Below are 15,872 nucleotides of genomic sequence, written 5' to 3' on the forward strand. Positions count from 1 at the left end.
GTGGAAATCTATCCTTTCGTCTGATGAGTCCAAATTTGAGATTTTTGGTTCCAACCGCCGTGTCTTTGTGATACGCAGAGTATGTGAATGGATGATCTCCGCATGTGTGGTTCCCACCATCATCAAGGCAAAGGGTGGTTACTTTGAAGAATCTAAAATGTAATATATATTGGTTACTACATGATTCCATATGTGTTATTTCATAGTTTTGATGTCTTCACTATTATTCTACAATGTTGAAAATAGTAAAAACCCTTGAATGAGTAGGTTTGTATTACAGTGCCATTTGGGAAGTAACCAAAATGTAGTTACATTAATCTTCATAACACCTATACAGCTTAATCTCCAGATTGTAAGATTTTAGTAAATTGAGCACTTAATATACATAATATGTATTTGTGTAAATGGAGGTATTGTTCCTTGAATTCATTAGCAACATTTTCATCAGAAGTGTTATTTGTCTGCCAGAGCGAGTGGTACCTTTACACATGAACAGACAGTCACATGGTTTGGTAGACTGGGCCCTTAGTCTGATGTGCTGAATAATCGCCTATGCAAGCATGGGAACCAAATGATCCATCACCCACAGCAAGCTAAAGTAACTCAAATAACAAATATATTGTTCTTAGTGTTGTTCTTTGGCCTGTAAATTAAGAAAACGCTTTGCTTCGTGACCGTAAACATTGTCTCCTCCTACTCCTAGATTATCTTGTCAAGTTGTCTACCACCAAGTCAATTGTAAAAATACAAAAGATTTTAAAAGATACAAAAAAAAATGCAAAACAGATCCGTTGGATACCACTTTATCAGTTTGTGTTATTGTTAATTCAGGAGCCATATTCATAAAGTGTTTCATAAAGAGTATGAGTGATGACCTAGGATCAGTTTTTTCCTTTATTAATGTTATTCATTTCTGTGTGTGTATTTTATTCTAGACAACCCTAGCCTCCTCAGCCATGTCCCCGTCACTGTGCAGGTGTTGGATGTGAACGACAACCCTCCTGAAATTAACAAGGACAAGGAGGTCATTGTGTGTGAGAGCTCAAGGCCAGGACAGGTGAGCATAAACTGTAGCGCACACACATACACACACACATGAGACAGAAGGTGCTGAGAGCTATGGATTATCTCTCGTCAACTCCCTTGACCTGACTACAGAGAGAGAGAGAGAGAGAGAGAGAGAGAGAGAGAGAGAGAGAGAGAGAGAGAGAGAGAGAGAGAGAGAGAGAGAGAGAGAGAGAGAGAGAGAGAGAGAGAGAGAGAGAGAGAGAGAGAGAGAGAGAGAGGAGAGAGAGAGAGAGAGATTTATTGTTTATTTCACTTTTGTATATTATCTACCTCACTTGCTTTGGCAATGTTAACACATGTTTCCCATTCCAATAAAGCCCCTTGAATTGGAGAGAGAGAGAGAGCGAGAGAGGGCGGAGGAAGGGAGAGAGAGATTGGGCAGAAGAAGAGAGAGAGATTGATTGATTCATTGGGCGGAAGAAGAGAGAGATTTTTATTGTTTATTTCACTTTTGTATACAATCAACCTCATTTGCTTTGGCAATGTTAACACATGTTTCCCAGCCAATAAAGCCCCTTGAATTGGAGAGAGAGAGAGAGAGAGAGATTGGGCGGAAGAAGAGAGAGAAAGGAAACAAGGTAGACAGACAGAGAGAAAGAGAGAGAGAGGAGTGGCAAGGAGAGGGGAGTGAAAGAGAGAGGGGGAGCAAGCAGAGTGAGAAAGAGGGGAGGGTTAATGATTGCTCATTCAAAATTCCTCATAGCTCATTCCAATTTGCTCTTTGTAGATTCTTATTCATTTCAATGAAGAATACTGCAGAGATTTTGGACAATCACTTCCAGGGAGGAGGTGCAAGCAGGGGTGGACCAGTGGAGATGGTTTGCCATACAGCCATGTAGCTAATACTTCTTTAAAAATTGGTTTGATAGTGTCACCATTCCTACAGAAACTTGAATGAAATAAGATAACTACATCTTTTTGCTTTTTGTATTTAGGGAGGGGCGGGGATTATTACTTTTGTTAGAGAGTTTGATTGAAAGTGCTACTTACAGTGCCTTGCAAAAGTATTCATCCCCCTTGGCGTTTTTCCTATTTTGTTGCATTACAACCTGTAACTTAAATAGATTTTTAGTTGGATTTCATGTAATGGATATACACAAATGTGTCCAAATTGGTGAAGTGAAATGAAAAAAATGACTTGTTTCAAAAAAGTCTACAAAATAGAAAACGGAAAAGTGGTATATGTTTCACCCCCTTTGCTATGAAGCCCTTAAATAAGATCTAACCAATTACCTTCAGAAGTCACATCATTTGTTTAATAAAGTCCAGCTGTGTGCAATCTGTCACATGATTTCAGTATATACAGTGGGGCAAAAAAAGTATTTAGTCAGCCACCAATTGTGCAAGTTCTCCCACTTAAAAAGATGAGAGAGGCCTATAGGTACACATCAAATATGACAGACAAAATGAGAAAAGAAAATCCAGAAAATCACATTGTAGGATTTTTTATGAATTTATTTGCAAATGATGGTGGAAAATAAGTATTTGGTCACCTACAAACAAGTAAGATTTCTGGCTCTCACAGACCTATAACTTCTTCTTTAAAAGGCTCCTCTGTCCTCCACTCGTTACCTGAATTAATGGTACCTGTTTGAACTTGTTATCAGTATAAAAGACACCTGTCCACAACCTCAAACAGTCACACTCCAAACTCCACTATGGCCAAGACCAAAGAGCTGTCAAAGGACACCAGAAACAAAATTGTAGACCTGCACCAGGCTGGGAAGACTGAATCTGCAATAGGTAAGCAGCTTGGTTTGAAGAAATCAACTGTGGGAGCAATTATTAGGAAATGGAAGACATACAAGACCACTGATAATCTCCTTCAATCTGGGGCTCCACGCAAGATCTCACCCCGTGGGGTCAAAATGATCACAAGAACGGTGAGCAAAAATCCCAGAACCACACGGGGGACCTAGTGAATGACCTGCAGAGAGTAACAAAGCCTACCCTCAGTAACACACTATGCCGCCAGGGACTAAAATCCTGCAGTGCCAGATGTGTCCCCCTGCTTAAGCCAGTACATGTCCAGGCCAGTCTGAAGTTTGCTAGAGAGCATTTGGATGATCCAGAAGAAGATTGGGAGAATGTCATATGGTCAGATGAAACCAAAATAGACCTTTTTGGTAAAAACTCAACTCGTTGTGTTTGGAGAACAAAGAATGCTGAGTTGCATCCAAAGAACACCATACCTACTGTGAAGCATGGGGGTGGAAACATCATGCTTTGGGGTTGTTTTTCTGCAAAGGGACCAGGACGACTGATCCGTGTAAAGGAAAGAATGAATGGGGCCATGTATTGTGAGATTTTGAGTGAAAACCTCCTTCCATCAGCAAGGGCATTGAAGATGAAACGTGGCTGGGTCTTTCAGCATGACAATGATCCTAAACACACCGCCCGGGCAACGAAGGAGTGGCTTCGTAAGAAGCATTTCAAGGTCCTTGAGTGGCCTAGCCAGTCTCCAGATCTCAACCACAATAGAAAATCTTTGGAGGGAGTTGAAAGTCTGTGTTGCCCAGCCGCAGCCCCAAAACATCACTGCTCTAGAGGAGATCTGCATGGAGGAATGGGCCAAAATACCAGCAACAGTGTGTGAAAACCTTGTGAAGACTTACAGAAAATGTTTGACCTCTGTCATTGCCAACAAAGGGTATAACAAAGTATTTGTTATTGACCAAATGCTTATTTTCCACCATAATTTGCAAATAAATTCTTAAAAACCCTACAATGTGATTTTCTTGATTTTTTTCTCATTTTGTCTGTCATAGTTGAAGTGTAACTATGATGAAAATTACAGGCCTCTCTCATCTTTTTAAGTGGGAGAACTTGCACAATTGGTGGCTGACTAAATACTTTTTTGTCCCACTGTATACACCTGTTCTGAAAGGCCCCAGAGTCTGCGACAGCACTAAGCAAGGGGCATCACCAAGCAAGCGGCACCATGATGACCAAGGAGCTCTTCAAACAGGTCAGGGAAAAAGTTGTGGAGAAGTACAGATCAGGGTTGGGTTATACAAAAATATCAGAAAACTTTGAACAACCCACGGAGCCCCATTGAATCCATTATAAACAAAATGGAAAGAATATGGTGTCACAACAAACCTACCAAGAGATGGCCACTCACCAAAACTCACAGACCAGGCAAGAGGGGCATTAATCAGAGAGGCAACAAAGAGACCAAAGATAACCCTGAAGGAGCTGCAAAGCTCCACAGCGGAGATTGGGGAATCTCTCCATAGGACCACTTTATTAAGACATACACTCCACAGAGCTGGGTTTTACGGAAGAGTGGCCAGATGAAAGCCATTGCTTGAAGAAATAAATAAGCAAACACGTTTGGTGTTTGCCAAAAGGCATGTGGGAGACTTCCCAAACATATGGAAGAAGGTACTCTGGTCAGATGAGACAAATATTTAGCTTTTTGGCCATCAAGGAAAAGTCTGGCGCAAACCCAACACCAGAATAGGAAAAATGCCAATGGGGTGAATACTTTCGCAAGCCTCTGTAAAGAAAAAGGAATGCTGTATATGAAATAACAAAATACAAAACAGAAGCTATTAAAACTGTTGATAAATTGTCGATTCTGATCTAAAGAAGAGATTTTAGGGAAAATAAACTGCAAAATTGGCAAAGCTTTGTCAAGGTGGATAGTTTACGGTACACACAGTTTTATAAGTGGTCCATATTTAGGGAGTAGCAGACTACAAAAATACACTTATAACAAGCACTTTTAGTCCAATGTAGATTTCTGAATGCCTTACATGTCGGCAGTTAAGTTAATAGGTTGGCAGTCAAAGTGGTTGCAGTTTCGGGCACCTCAAAACGTTACCCACAGTGGCAGGGTCAGCCTCTTATCAATTAAGGGTAACAAGCTGACACCAGTGGCAGAAGGGTCTTTGATGCCAACTCACATTGGCTGGGAGGCTGTAGCAGCACGTTCTAGAATTTATAGGCCCTCAACAATATGGCTTCCAGCTGCGAGCTGCGTCTGAAATGTCACCCTATTTTTAATTTTTAATATAGTGCACTTCTCTTGACCAGAGCCCTATTGACAATGGTCAAAAGTAGTGCACTATATAGTGCATAGGGTGCCATTTCAGACAGGCAGGATATTTGTGAAGTTGATGATGCATCACGCAGAGGTCAGATTTATGTGTATATTGGATGTGATCAGAAAAACGAAACGAAACTGTGGATTTTATGTATTTATTTTATTTTTCACCTTTATTTAACCAGGAAGGCTAGTTGAGAACAAGTTCTCATTTGCAACAGTGACCTGGCCAAGATAAAGCAAAGCAGTTTGACACATACAACACAGAGTTACACATGGAATAAACAAACATACAATCAATAATACAGTAGAAAAATCTATATACAGCATGTGCAAATGAGGTAGGTAAAGGCAATAAATAGGCCATGGTGGCGAAGTAATTACAATATAGCAATTAAAAACGGGAATGGTAGAATGTGTGGAAGATGAATGTGCAAGTAGGGATACTGGGTTGCAAATGAGCAAGATAAATAAATAAATACAGTATGGGGATGAGGTACTTGGATGGGCTAATTACAGATGAGCTACGTACAGTGCAGTGATCTGTGAGCTGCTCTGACAGCTGGTGCTTAAAGCTAGTGAGGGAGGTAAGAGTCTCCAGCTTTAGAGATTTTTGTAGTTCGTTCCAGTCGTTGGCAGCAGAGAACTGAAATATTCATCATTTTTGGTTTACACATGTTGCACTCATATGAAGAAATGTCATGATTGATTATTAGTTAGTTATTGATATATGCTCCTCTTTTTGTTATTTTATGATTCACGACAGGTGATTCAGACTATGACTGCAGTGGATAAGGATGACTTTGCAAACGGACAGAGATTCTCCTTCTCGTTGCCGAGCGGAGTCCCTGTCAACCCCAACTTCACCCTCAAGGACAACGAAGGTATTTATTGCACTCAATATCATCTGTGTGCATTTCTTATGAGTTTCTCTAGCTCTGCCCTGTGGCTAAATCTCCACCCAGGGTTTCACATTCAACCACTCAATACCAGATACCCTCAGATACTGTTCCTGTGAGGTGTATGTTGATTGTCGATCTGATGAGAATTAGGCACTGTTGGCGTTTCAGGGAAAAAAATATGTCACAAAACAGATTGCCATGATGGGGTTGGAAAGTGTTTGGTACCTTTGTTGTTGTCTAACAGATGACATGCTCAAGTCCTTGCGTCTCTTCCTACACCACTCTACCACATGCCTAATTGTTTTGTGTACTAAGCACTAAGGCCGAGTGAGTTGTGAATGGTTTCCATGGCAACTGTCAGCCAGCAGTGAGTCTGATGTGGATATAACAGTACATTTTGAAAAGAAGTGCTATCTAGAACCTAGATGTGTTCTTTGGCTGTCCCCATAGAATAACCATTTGAAGAACCCTTGTTGGTTCCAGGTAAAAACGTTTTTGGTTCCATCTAGAACCATTTTAAGTTCCATGTAGAACTCTCTGTGGAATAGGTCCTACATGGAACCCAAAATGGTTCTACTTGGAACCAAAAGGGTTTTACCTGTGTCCAAAAAGGGTTCTCAATGGACTGCTAATCCATTGTTTTCTGCATGCGTGGGTTCAGTTCCCATCCTCGTCAAGAATATTTTGGGGAGGCAGGTAAGCTTAGTGGTTAGAGTGTTGGCAAAGTAACAACTGAAAAGTTGCTGGATCGAATCCCGGAGCTGAGGAGGTAAACATCTGTAGTTCTGCCCCTGAACAAGGCAGTTAACCCACTATTCCCTGGCAGGCCGTCATTGTAAACAATAATTTGTTCTTAACTGACTTGCCTAGTTAAATAAAGGTGAAATATATATAGATATATTTTTTTATTATTATAAGGGGAAAGCCGAAGAACCCTTTTGGAACCCTTTTTTCTAAGAGAGCAGGCTGCGTTAGCTAGCTAAGGTCCCCAGTTTGTCTCTGTGTTGCAATTTTACATTCTCTGCCATGGACGGAAGAACCCATACACAGTTGGAAGTCGAAAGTTTACATACACTTAGGTTGGAGTCATTAAAACTTGTTTTTCAACCACACCACAAATGTATTGTTATTTTTCAAACTATAGTTTTGGCAAGTCGGCCAGGACATCTACTTTGTGCATGACACAAGTAATTTTTCCAACAATTGTTTAGAGCAGATTATTTCACTTATAATTCACTATACCAATTCCAGTGGGTCAGAAGTTCTTCATATACAAAGTTGACTGTGCGTTTCAACAGCTTGAAAAAAATCCAGAAAATTATGTCATGGCTTTAGAAGCTTCTGATAGGCTAATCAACATAATTTTTGTCAATTGGAGGTGTACCTGTGGATGTTTTTCAAGGCCAACCTTCAAACTCAGTGCCTCTTTGCTTGACATCATGGGAAAATCAAAAGATATCAGCCAAGACCTCAGAAAAAAAAGTGCAGACCTCCACAAGTCTGGTTCATCCTTGGGAGCAATTTCCAAACACCTTAAGGTACCACATTCACCTGTACAAACAATAGTACGCTACCAAATACTAATTGGTGGAAAACTGAGCGGGTCGAGATTAACACATCAACCCTGCTACCCATAGACTGGCTAGAAATGTTTTTGTAACTGCCATGCCCTGTTGCACACAACAAGGTTCCATTCCCCCTGCCATAAGGGAATTTCAGCCTGATTAAGATAAAGATAAAATCATCAATCCAACAGAGTCAACAGTGTTACTTTATTTGACACTTAATAGGTATTTACTATAGTCATTTTATTTAGTCTTGCGATGGAATTTTTCAAATATTTTATTTAACCAATTGAGATGGGAAAATGTGTTTTTTATTAAGTTGAATCTGTACTCTTTATGGCAGAATGTTAACCGAATTGATGGGATGACCTTGTTCTTAACAAATCTAAATCATTAGTTTAGTGTTTCTGTATCTATATGGACAAATTAAGTCCTTTGGGCTAATTTTGACCCCAGACAAAAACACCTAATTCCACCTATAGAAATTTGATAAACAGTGTGACGATCGTCGTTGGTGGAATTAGACCAAGATGCAGCGTGGGTAGGTTAATCATATTCTTTAATGATAACCAGAAAAACAAGAAAGAGCGAACCCATGAAACGTACAGCCTTGTAGGGCTCAACAGCAACAATACGAGGACAAGATCCCACAACATAGGTGGGGAAAAAGGCTACCTAAGTATGATTCCCAATCAGAGACAACGATAGACATCTGCCTCTGATTTGGAACCACACTTGGCCAAACACAAAGAAATACAACACATAGAATGCCCACCCAAATCACACCCTGACCAAACCAAATAGAGACATAAAATGGCTCTCTAAGGTCAGGGCGTGATGAACAGGACCTTTGAGTCTAGCTTTTTCTGGAGACATAATTATAAGTTATCCATACCACCAGAGGGTTGGGGTGCACCTGTATCAGTGATTTGATAGCTTATCGTTGTAACTGATTAAAATCACATCCAATATACACATCAAATTACCACCTAAGTATGCTTAGTTTCAGTCAAAACAGATCATAAGAGTCTATCAGTGGTATGAATACTTGGTAGAACTGTAGTACAGAAACCAGCTACCCTCTGAATGTACACATAGTCCTTTTTTGGTTTGTATCCTCAGAAAAATAGTTATTTTACTGAAAATGATTTATAAATACTATAATTCCTATATATCCTCTAATATTATGTATGTATGTACAATGTGTTAAAATTGGTTGGGTACTATATAATTTAAAGGATTTGGTGCCATAGTCCCTACCATTCCCATTGTTTCACAAACAGCAACGCTAATGCTGGCTGTGGTAAACATTAGTAAATAAAGAAAACTTTGCCATATGTTTGGCCAATGTCTCTCCAGAAACTTTTTTAAGTGATTTTAATCACTCCTTGTCAATAAAATGAATTATATTTCAAATGTTGGTGTACTGGTCCTTTTTAGGCTGTACATTGTAAATAAGAATTGGTTCTTATTTGACTCGCCTGGATAAATAAAGGTTAAATAATTAAAATGCTATTTGTTTTAACCAAATGTATATTTTCTTCAAAATTCAGAAAACAAAATGATACTATAATCAAATTATGAATACGTTTTCTTTGTAAATAAGCTTTTTAGTACTAATATAGATTGTCTTTTTGAAAAAGCTGCACATTATATAAAGGAAAAATGCATATTTTCCTTTAACAGAATATGCAAATGAACTGTAATTTTGCTAAAATTAGAGCCGGTTTTGGATTTTTTTTCCCCCATATAACAGCAAAGTTTTTATACGAAATAAGTAGATCGTTTTCTGTGATTATTGCTATTTCCAATAGTTTCTTCTTGGCTTCTAAATGACCCCAGTTGGTAATCAATGTATTTAAAATATGTTGGTAGTTTGAGGGTTAAAGAGCGGCTGAACTCACCATGTTTTCCTGCTGCTCATTAAAGGGAGAGTCCATCCAAATTAGAAAATACACATTAGTTTCCTTACTCTGTAATCAGTCTATGGACAAGGTATGACAGCAATCCATGATTTTGATTAAGGTTCCCTGGCACTGTTTCCACAAGTTAATGTTTTAGTATTTGTGGCACAAATACCATTCAAGTCATGGCACCAATATTAGCAATTACTGCGCATCATCTAGCTGTTTCTCCATGCATGACAATACTCCCTAGACATTACCATCTCTTGTTAGTGGGCAATTGGACATGATTGAAATCAAAACCCACCCTCAAATATCCAATGGCTCTAGGCAAGGCTCTAAAGTGAGACCAATTCAAAATATTTTGCTGTGCGACGAGGAGTTTTATTTTGGGAGCACTGTGAAACTATGAAAGAAATCTCTCAGATACTAATTGTTGTAATCAAAAGGCTTCACTGTTTGTTTCCGAGTGCTCTAGAAAAACAAGTGAGTGCAGATTCGTTAGCGTCATCATTGCACCAATACGACAGCGAAAACCGCTTGGTGCAAAAATGGTATCTTCCTATAGCGAATCTCAGAGACTGCATTTTATATTCATAAACCATGTCGTAGGCCGTTCAAAAACTACTCACACATTGACGTTGTTAACCATTTGATTATACTTTGTTCAGTCATGTTACCTTGTTGGCTAGTGTCATGACAATCTAGAATTGGCTTCCTATTTCGCAACAAAGCACCTTCACTCATGCTGCCAAATATACCCTTGTAAAACTGATCATCCTACCAATCCTCGACTTCGGCGATGTAATTTACAAAATAGCCTCCAATACCCTACTCAATTTATTGGATGCAGTCTATCACAGTGCCATCCAATTTGTCACCAAAGCCCCATATACTACCCACCACTGCGACCTGTACGCTCTCGTTGGCTGGCCCTCGCTTCAAACTCGTCGCCAAACCCACTGGCTCCAGGTCATCTACAAGACCCTGCTAGGTAAAGTCCCCCCCTTATCTCAGCTCGCTGGTCACCATAGCAGCACCCACCTGTAGCACGCGCTCCAGCAGGTATATCTCTCTGGTCACCCCCAAAACCACGTCTTCCTTTGGCCGCCTCTCCTTCCAGTTTTCTGCTGCCAATGACTGGAACGAACTACAGAAATCTCTAAACAGGAAACACTAGCTTTAAGCACCAGCTGTCAGAGCAGCTCACATATTACTGCATCTGTACATAGCCCATCTATAATTTAGCCCAAACAACTACCTCTTCCCCTACTGTATTTATTTATTTATTTTGCTCCTTTGCACCCGATTATTTCAATCTCAACTTTTCACATTCTTCCACTGCAAATGTATAATTTAGAACCCTGGCTCTAGAAACGTAACAGGTTCCGTAAATCTCACAATGCAGTTTTGAAGAAACTGACTTTATGACCAAATATGCTATTTACACTTTGTAGTGTAAAAATAATCTGTTTTTTTTATGGGGGGGTCAGCTGCCTTTAATGATGATTCAATTATACTAATACATGTAGGACGTTGTCTATCCTTTTCAGCACATTTGAATTGATGTGATGAACTTCTATCATCATGCTTCACTGAGCTCTGAGGGTGCAGCTCACTTATTCCTGTCAAGTGTTGTTCAGGTCATATTGTTAAAGCCTTTTCTACAAGAACTGGGCTATTAAGAGATTAAACAGGGTGTCAAGAAACCTGTTACATTATTTAATTTACTGCGCTGATTACTGCCATGTATGTTTGCTCTGTTATATTCTGTTTATTCGGTTTGTCACGTTCTATAGGTAGATTAGCTTCACCTGTTTATAATACAAGGAAGCCGTAATCCGGTCATCTTTTCACAGTTTAGTTCATCAGAAATTTAACCATTTTGGGTGCTGTATAATGACACAGACAGACTAAATGCTATCAAATAAACCGCTCACATGCCTTGGGGAGTCTTGTGGTAATTAGGAGTGTCATCTGTGACTTTGTTCCATACAAACATGTCAGTAGGTACTAGTAGTTCCTATTCCCCTTCAGTCATCCACAATAGAGACTCTTCTTTTCACAGTGGCTATGATACCCTTTCACGTCTCTTTAGCATGCTTCTTCTTTTGTTGTACTGAAAAGGAGAGGCATTATTCACATTTCAAAGGGGGGTCTCTTGTCACCATGTTTTCCTGCTGCTCATTCCCTCTGTTATGAAATTATAAAAATCCATCACACACACCCTTAGACACACATCTCCCCTCAGACGACCCCCAACTCCTCCTCGCTCCCTTGACACCTCCCCCTCCAAGATGGCGTCGACAGATATGGCAGCTCTGCTTCTAGCTTCTAAGTCATTTTGCAGTATTTTATATATTTTTATGTTATTTCTTGGATTATTAGCCCAGAAAGTTTTTTGTCTTATTATACTGAACAAAAAGGTAGTGTTTGTTCCATGTTTCCTGTGTTCCATGTTCCATAAACACAAAAAGCTTATTTCTCTCAAATGTTGTGCACAAATTTGTTTACATCCCAGTTAGTAAGCATTTCTCCTTTGACAAGATAATCTATCCACCTGACAGGTGTGGCTTATCAAGAAGCTGATTCAACAGCGTGATCATTACACAGGTGCACCTTGTGCTCAGGACAATGAAAGGCCAGTCTTAAATGTTAAGTTGTATCACAGAACACAATGCCACAGATGTCTACATTTTGAGGGAGCATGCAATTGGCATGCTGACTGCAGAAATGTCCACCAGAGCTGTTGCCAGAGAATTGATTGTTCAGTTCTCTACCATAAGCCACCTCCAACACCGTTTTAGAGAATTTGGTAGTACGCTCAACCGGCCTCACAACTGTAACCATGCCAGCCTAGGACCCCCACATCCGACTTCTTCACCTGGGGGATCATCTGAGACCAGCCACCCGGACAGCTAAGGAAACTGAGGAGTATTTCTGTCTGTAATAAAGCCATTTTGTGGGGAAAAACTCATACTGATTGTCTGGGCCTCGCTCCCAAGTGGATATGCCTATGCCCTCCCAGGCCCACCCATGGCTGCGCCCCTGCCCTGTCATGTGAAATTCGTAGGTAAGGGCCTAATGAATATAATAAAATTGGTCAATTTGAAATACATGACTCGTTTCAGGAAACTATGCAAATGTCGCAATTCACGACTTCACAGGACAGGAGTTTTAATGTTTATTATTTTATTTTTTTATCAAAATGTGTTTTTGGCAGAAATGCCTTCTTGAACATTAGAACTTCCATGTGCCTGAATAACAAACTTGTTTGCCATCTGTAAGTACAGTTGATTTCAAACCTAGTTTGTTTAGCCACAGAAAAAGGAAACTTCCCAGAAGCCATGATTGGCTGAGATAATAAATGGCCTGGACATGCCGAGATATGAGTTTCGGATTGATTTGCCGTGTAGCATATTCTGTCAATAAAATTAGCTGCTCGTTTTGAGTAGATAATCCTTTCTACTGCAGTTTTTTCTAAAGATCTAATGTTAGCCATGGAGAACTGCAAATGTGTTGATACTGCTCTCAATAACATTGCTGCCCTGAATTGATCAGGCGCTATCGACAAAGGTCAGAGGGAAAAAGTTGTGATGGACTACTTTCAGGAGTATGATCGTACCATCCTGGCTCTCTCTGACTATGAAAATGTATCAGACGATGTGAACCAGAGTGACTTGACAGAACGGGCCAATCAAGATGTACAAACAAAATGGAAACGGCACAGGACGTCTTATTTATTGAAAGGGGTTGCAGTCTGCCGTGAAGCGTTCATCCATGTACAGTGGGGCACAAAAGTATTTAGTCAGCCACCAATTGTGCAAGTTCTTCCACTTAAAAAGATGAGAGAGGCCTGTAATTTTCATCATAGGTACAATTCAACTATGACAGACAAAATGAGAAAAAAAATCCAGAAAATCACATTGTAGGATTTTTTATGAATTTATTTGCAAATTATGGTGGAAAATAAGTATTTGGTCAATAAACTTTTGTTATCTCAATACTTTGTTATATATGTATGTTTTGGGGCTGTTGCTGGGCAACACGGACTTTCAACTCCCTCCAAAGATTTTCTATGGGGTTGAGATCTGGAGGCTGGCTAGGCCACTCCAGGACCTTGAAATTCTTCTTACGAAGCCACTCCTTCACAGTAGGTATGGTGTTCTTTGGATGCAACTCAGCATTCTTTGTCCTCCAAACATGACGAGTTGAGTTTTTACCAAAAAGTTCTATTTTGGTTTGATCTGACCATATGACATTCTCCCAATCTTCTTCTGGATCATCCAAATGCTCTCTAGCAAACTTTAGACAGGCCTGGACATGTACTGGCTTAAGCAGGGCGACACGTCTGGCACTGCATGATTTGAGTCCCTGGTGGCGTAGTGTGTTACTGATGGTAGGCTTTGTTACTTTGGTCCCTGCTCTCTGCAGGTCATTCACTAGAACCCTGTGTGGTTCTGGGATTTTTGCTCACCGTTCTTGTGATCATTTTGACCCCACGGGGTGAGATCTTGCGTGGAGCCCCAGATCGAGGGAGATTATCAGTGGTCTTGTATGTCATCCATTTCCTAATAATTGCTCCCACAGTTGATTTCTTCAAACCAAGCTGCTTACCTATTGCCGATTCAGTATTCCCAGCCTGGTGCAGGTCTACAATTTTGTTTCTGGTGTCCTTTGACAGCTCTTTGGTCTTGGCCATAGTGGAGTTTGGAGTGTGACTGTTTGAGGTTGTGGACAGGTGTCTTTTATACTGATAAGTTCAAACAGGTGCCATTAATACAAATAATGAGTGGAGGACAGAGGAGCCTCTTAAAGAAGAAGTTACAGGTCTGTGAGAGCCAGAAATCTTGCTTGTTTGTAGGTGACCAAATACTTATTTTCCACCATAATTTGCAAATAAATTAATTAACAATCGTACAATGTGATTTTCTGGATAATTTTCCTAATTTTGTCTGTCATAGTTGAAGTGTTAAATTACAGGCCTCACTCATCTTTAAGTGGGAGAACTTGCACAATTGGTGGCTGACTAAATACTTTTTTGCCCCACTGTATACGGGTAAGAGTCAAGCTACAGTTTCAGATATTATAAGTTTCTAATTTTGTTGAAGTTGTTTTCCTTGCAAGCTAAAGTAGTCTTAGTAATATTATCTCAGAAATCCATTTGCATTGCTAGTTATAGCTAGTTAGCTAGCTAATATTAGGCTAACATTGAACCTATTTGGTTAACTTTAGCTATCTATAATAATTGATTTGTATTGCTAGTACTCTATATTGGGATTATGGTTCATTGTTTAGCTAGCTAGCTACCTACATGTCTAAACAAGAGAACCCAAGTTAAAGTGTACTGTTAGCTAGCTGACATTAGACATCCCACAGCTGGTTGGACTGGAGGATAGTTGGGTGCTGGTGGAAAGCTATGGCTGGCAACAACAACTGACTCCATAATTCCTGCCGCTGCCACAGATCAAGCAGGACCAGCACTTCAGGTGAATATAATTTTAATTGCATTGTATGTATGAGGTTCTTCTTATCTTAACTTGGGAGGTGAATTGATGTTATGCAAGGTTGTAATGTCTTCTCATTTTTTTGTTATTTCCTGTTTTACAGTTTCAATGCTCTGGATTCTGATGTTGTCTACAAAGAGCGTTTGGACTCAGCTGCTGTGCAACGCTGATATCCTTCCTCCCATAGATGGTCTGCCTGTACAAGCACCACCTGGACTGGACACAGCTAGACAACTTATATTTTTTGAGAAGTTCAGGGAATTTTGTGACGAAGAGGCTATGGACATCACATGCCCTGCACCAAAGTCAAGGGCAGGACAGAAACAGGCTCTCCGAATATAGATTTCCTTGTTCATGCATAGTTTGGACAGACCAGGTCATCACTGGTGGTGACTTCCTAGTCATCAGCACTATCTGCAGTGTCTCGATTCACTTGACTCCCTCCTAACACACCATATGTTGCTGCTACTATTTATTTTCTTATCCTGCTGCTCAGCCACTTTACTCCTGATTGTATGCACCTCAACTATCACTCAATATCAATATTGATATTATTCTTGTACATTGTTCTTGTTCTTTCTCTGCTTTCTCACTTATTTATTTCTTTATATTGACACTATCTATTTTTTATATTGCTACTATGCAAGTAACCATTTCGCTCTACCATTTACACCTTCCGTAGAGACCCATCCACTTAGCAAGATGTGGCTGGGGGTTATTGCATTTCTTTCACATGAACCATCAATTTAGACAAGTGTGTCATCTAATATTTATAAAATATTTTTCTCTGGACACTTTGTGTTTACCTGGAATTTGTCCTTATTGTAGGCTAATTTTACCACTGAGTCTTAATCTTTACTACACTGTTTAGCACA

At 39.9% G+C, this 15,872-nt stretch overlaps 1 protein-coding gene across 2 annotated transcripts in view; it reads left to right on the top strand.

Annotated features, from left to right (window-relative positions):
• The window catches only part of LOC110490018 (cadherin-18), a 368,917-nt gene that overhangs the window by 337,133 nt on the left and 15,912 nt on the right, over positions 1–15,872 (top strand). For both annotated transcript variants that reach the window (XM_021563094.2, XM_021563095.2), the window contains 2 exons: positions 936–1,057; positions 5,886–6,003. In XM_021563094.2, the coding sequence (XP_021418769.2) occupies positions 936–1,057; positions 5,886–6,003 (240 nt within the window). The remainder of the gene's footprint in view (positions 1–935; positions 1,058–5,885; positions 6,004–15,872) is intronic.

Source organism: Oncorhynchus mykiss, chromosome 15, assembly GCF_013265735.2.
Source record: "Oncorhynchus mykiss isolate Arlee chromosome 15, USDA_OmykA_1.1, whole genome shotgun sequence".
NCBI lineage: Eukaryota > Metazoa > Chordata > Actinopteri > Salmoniformes > Salmonidae > Oncorhynchus > Oncorhynchus mykiss.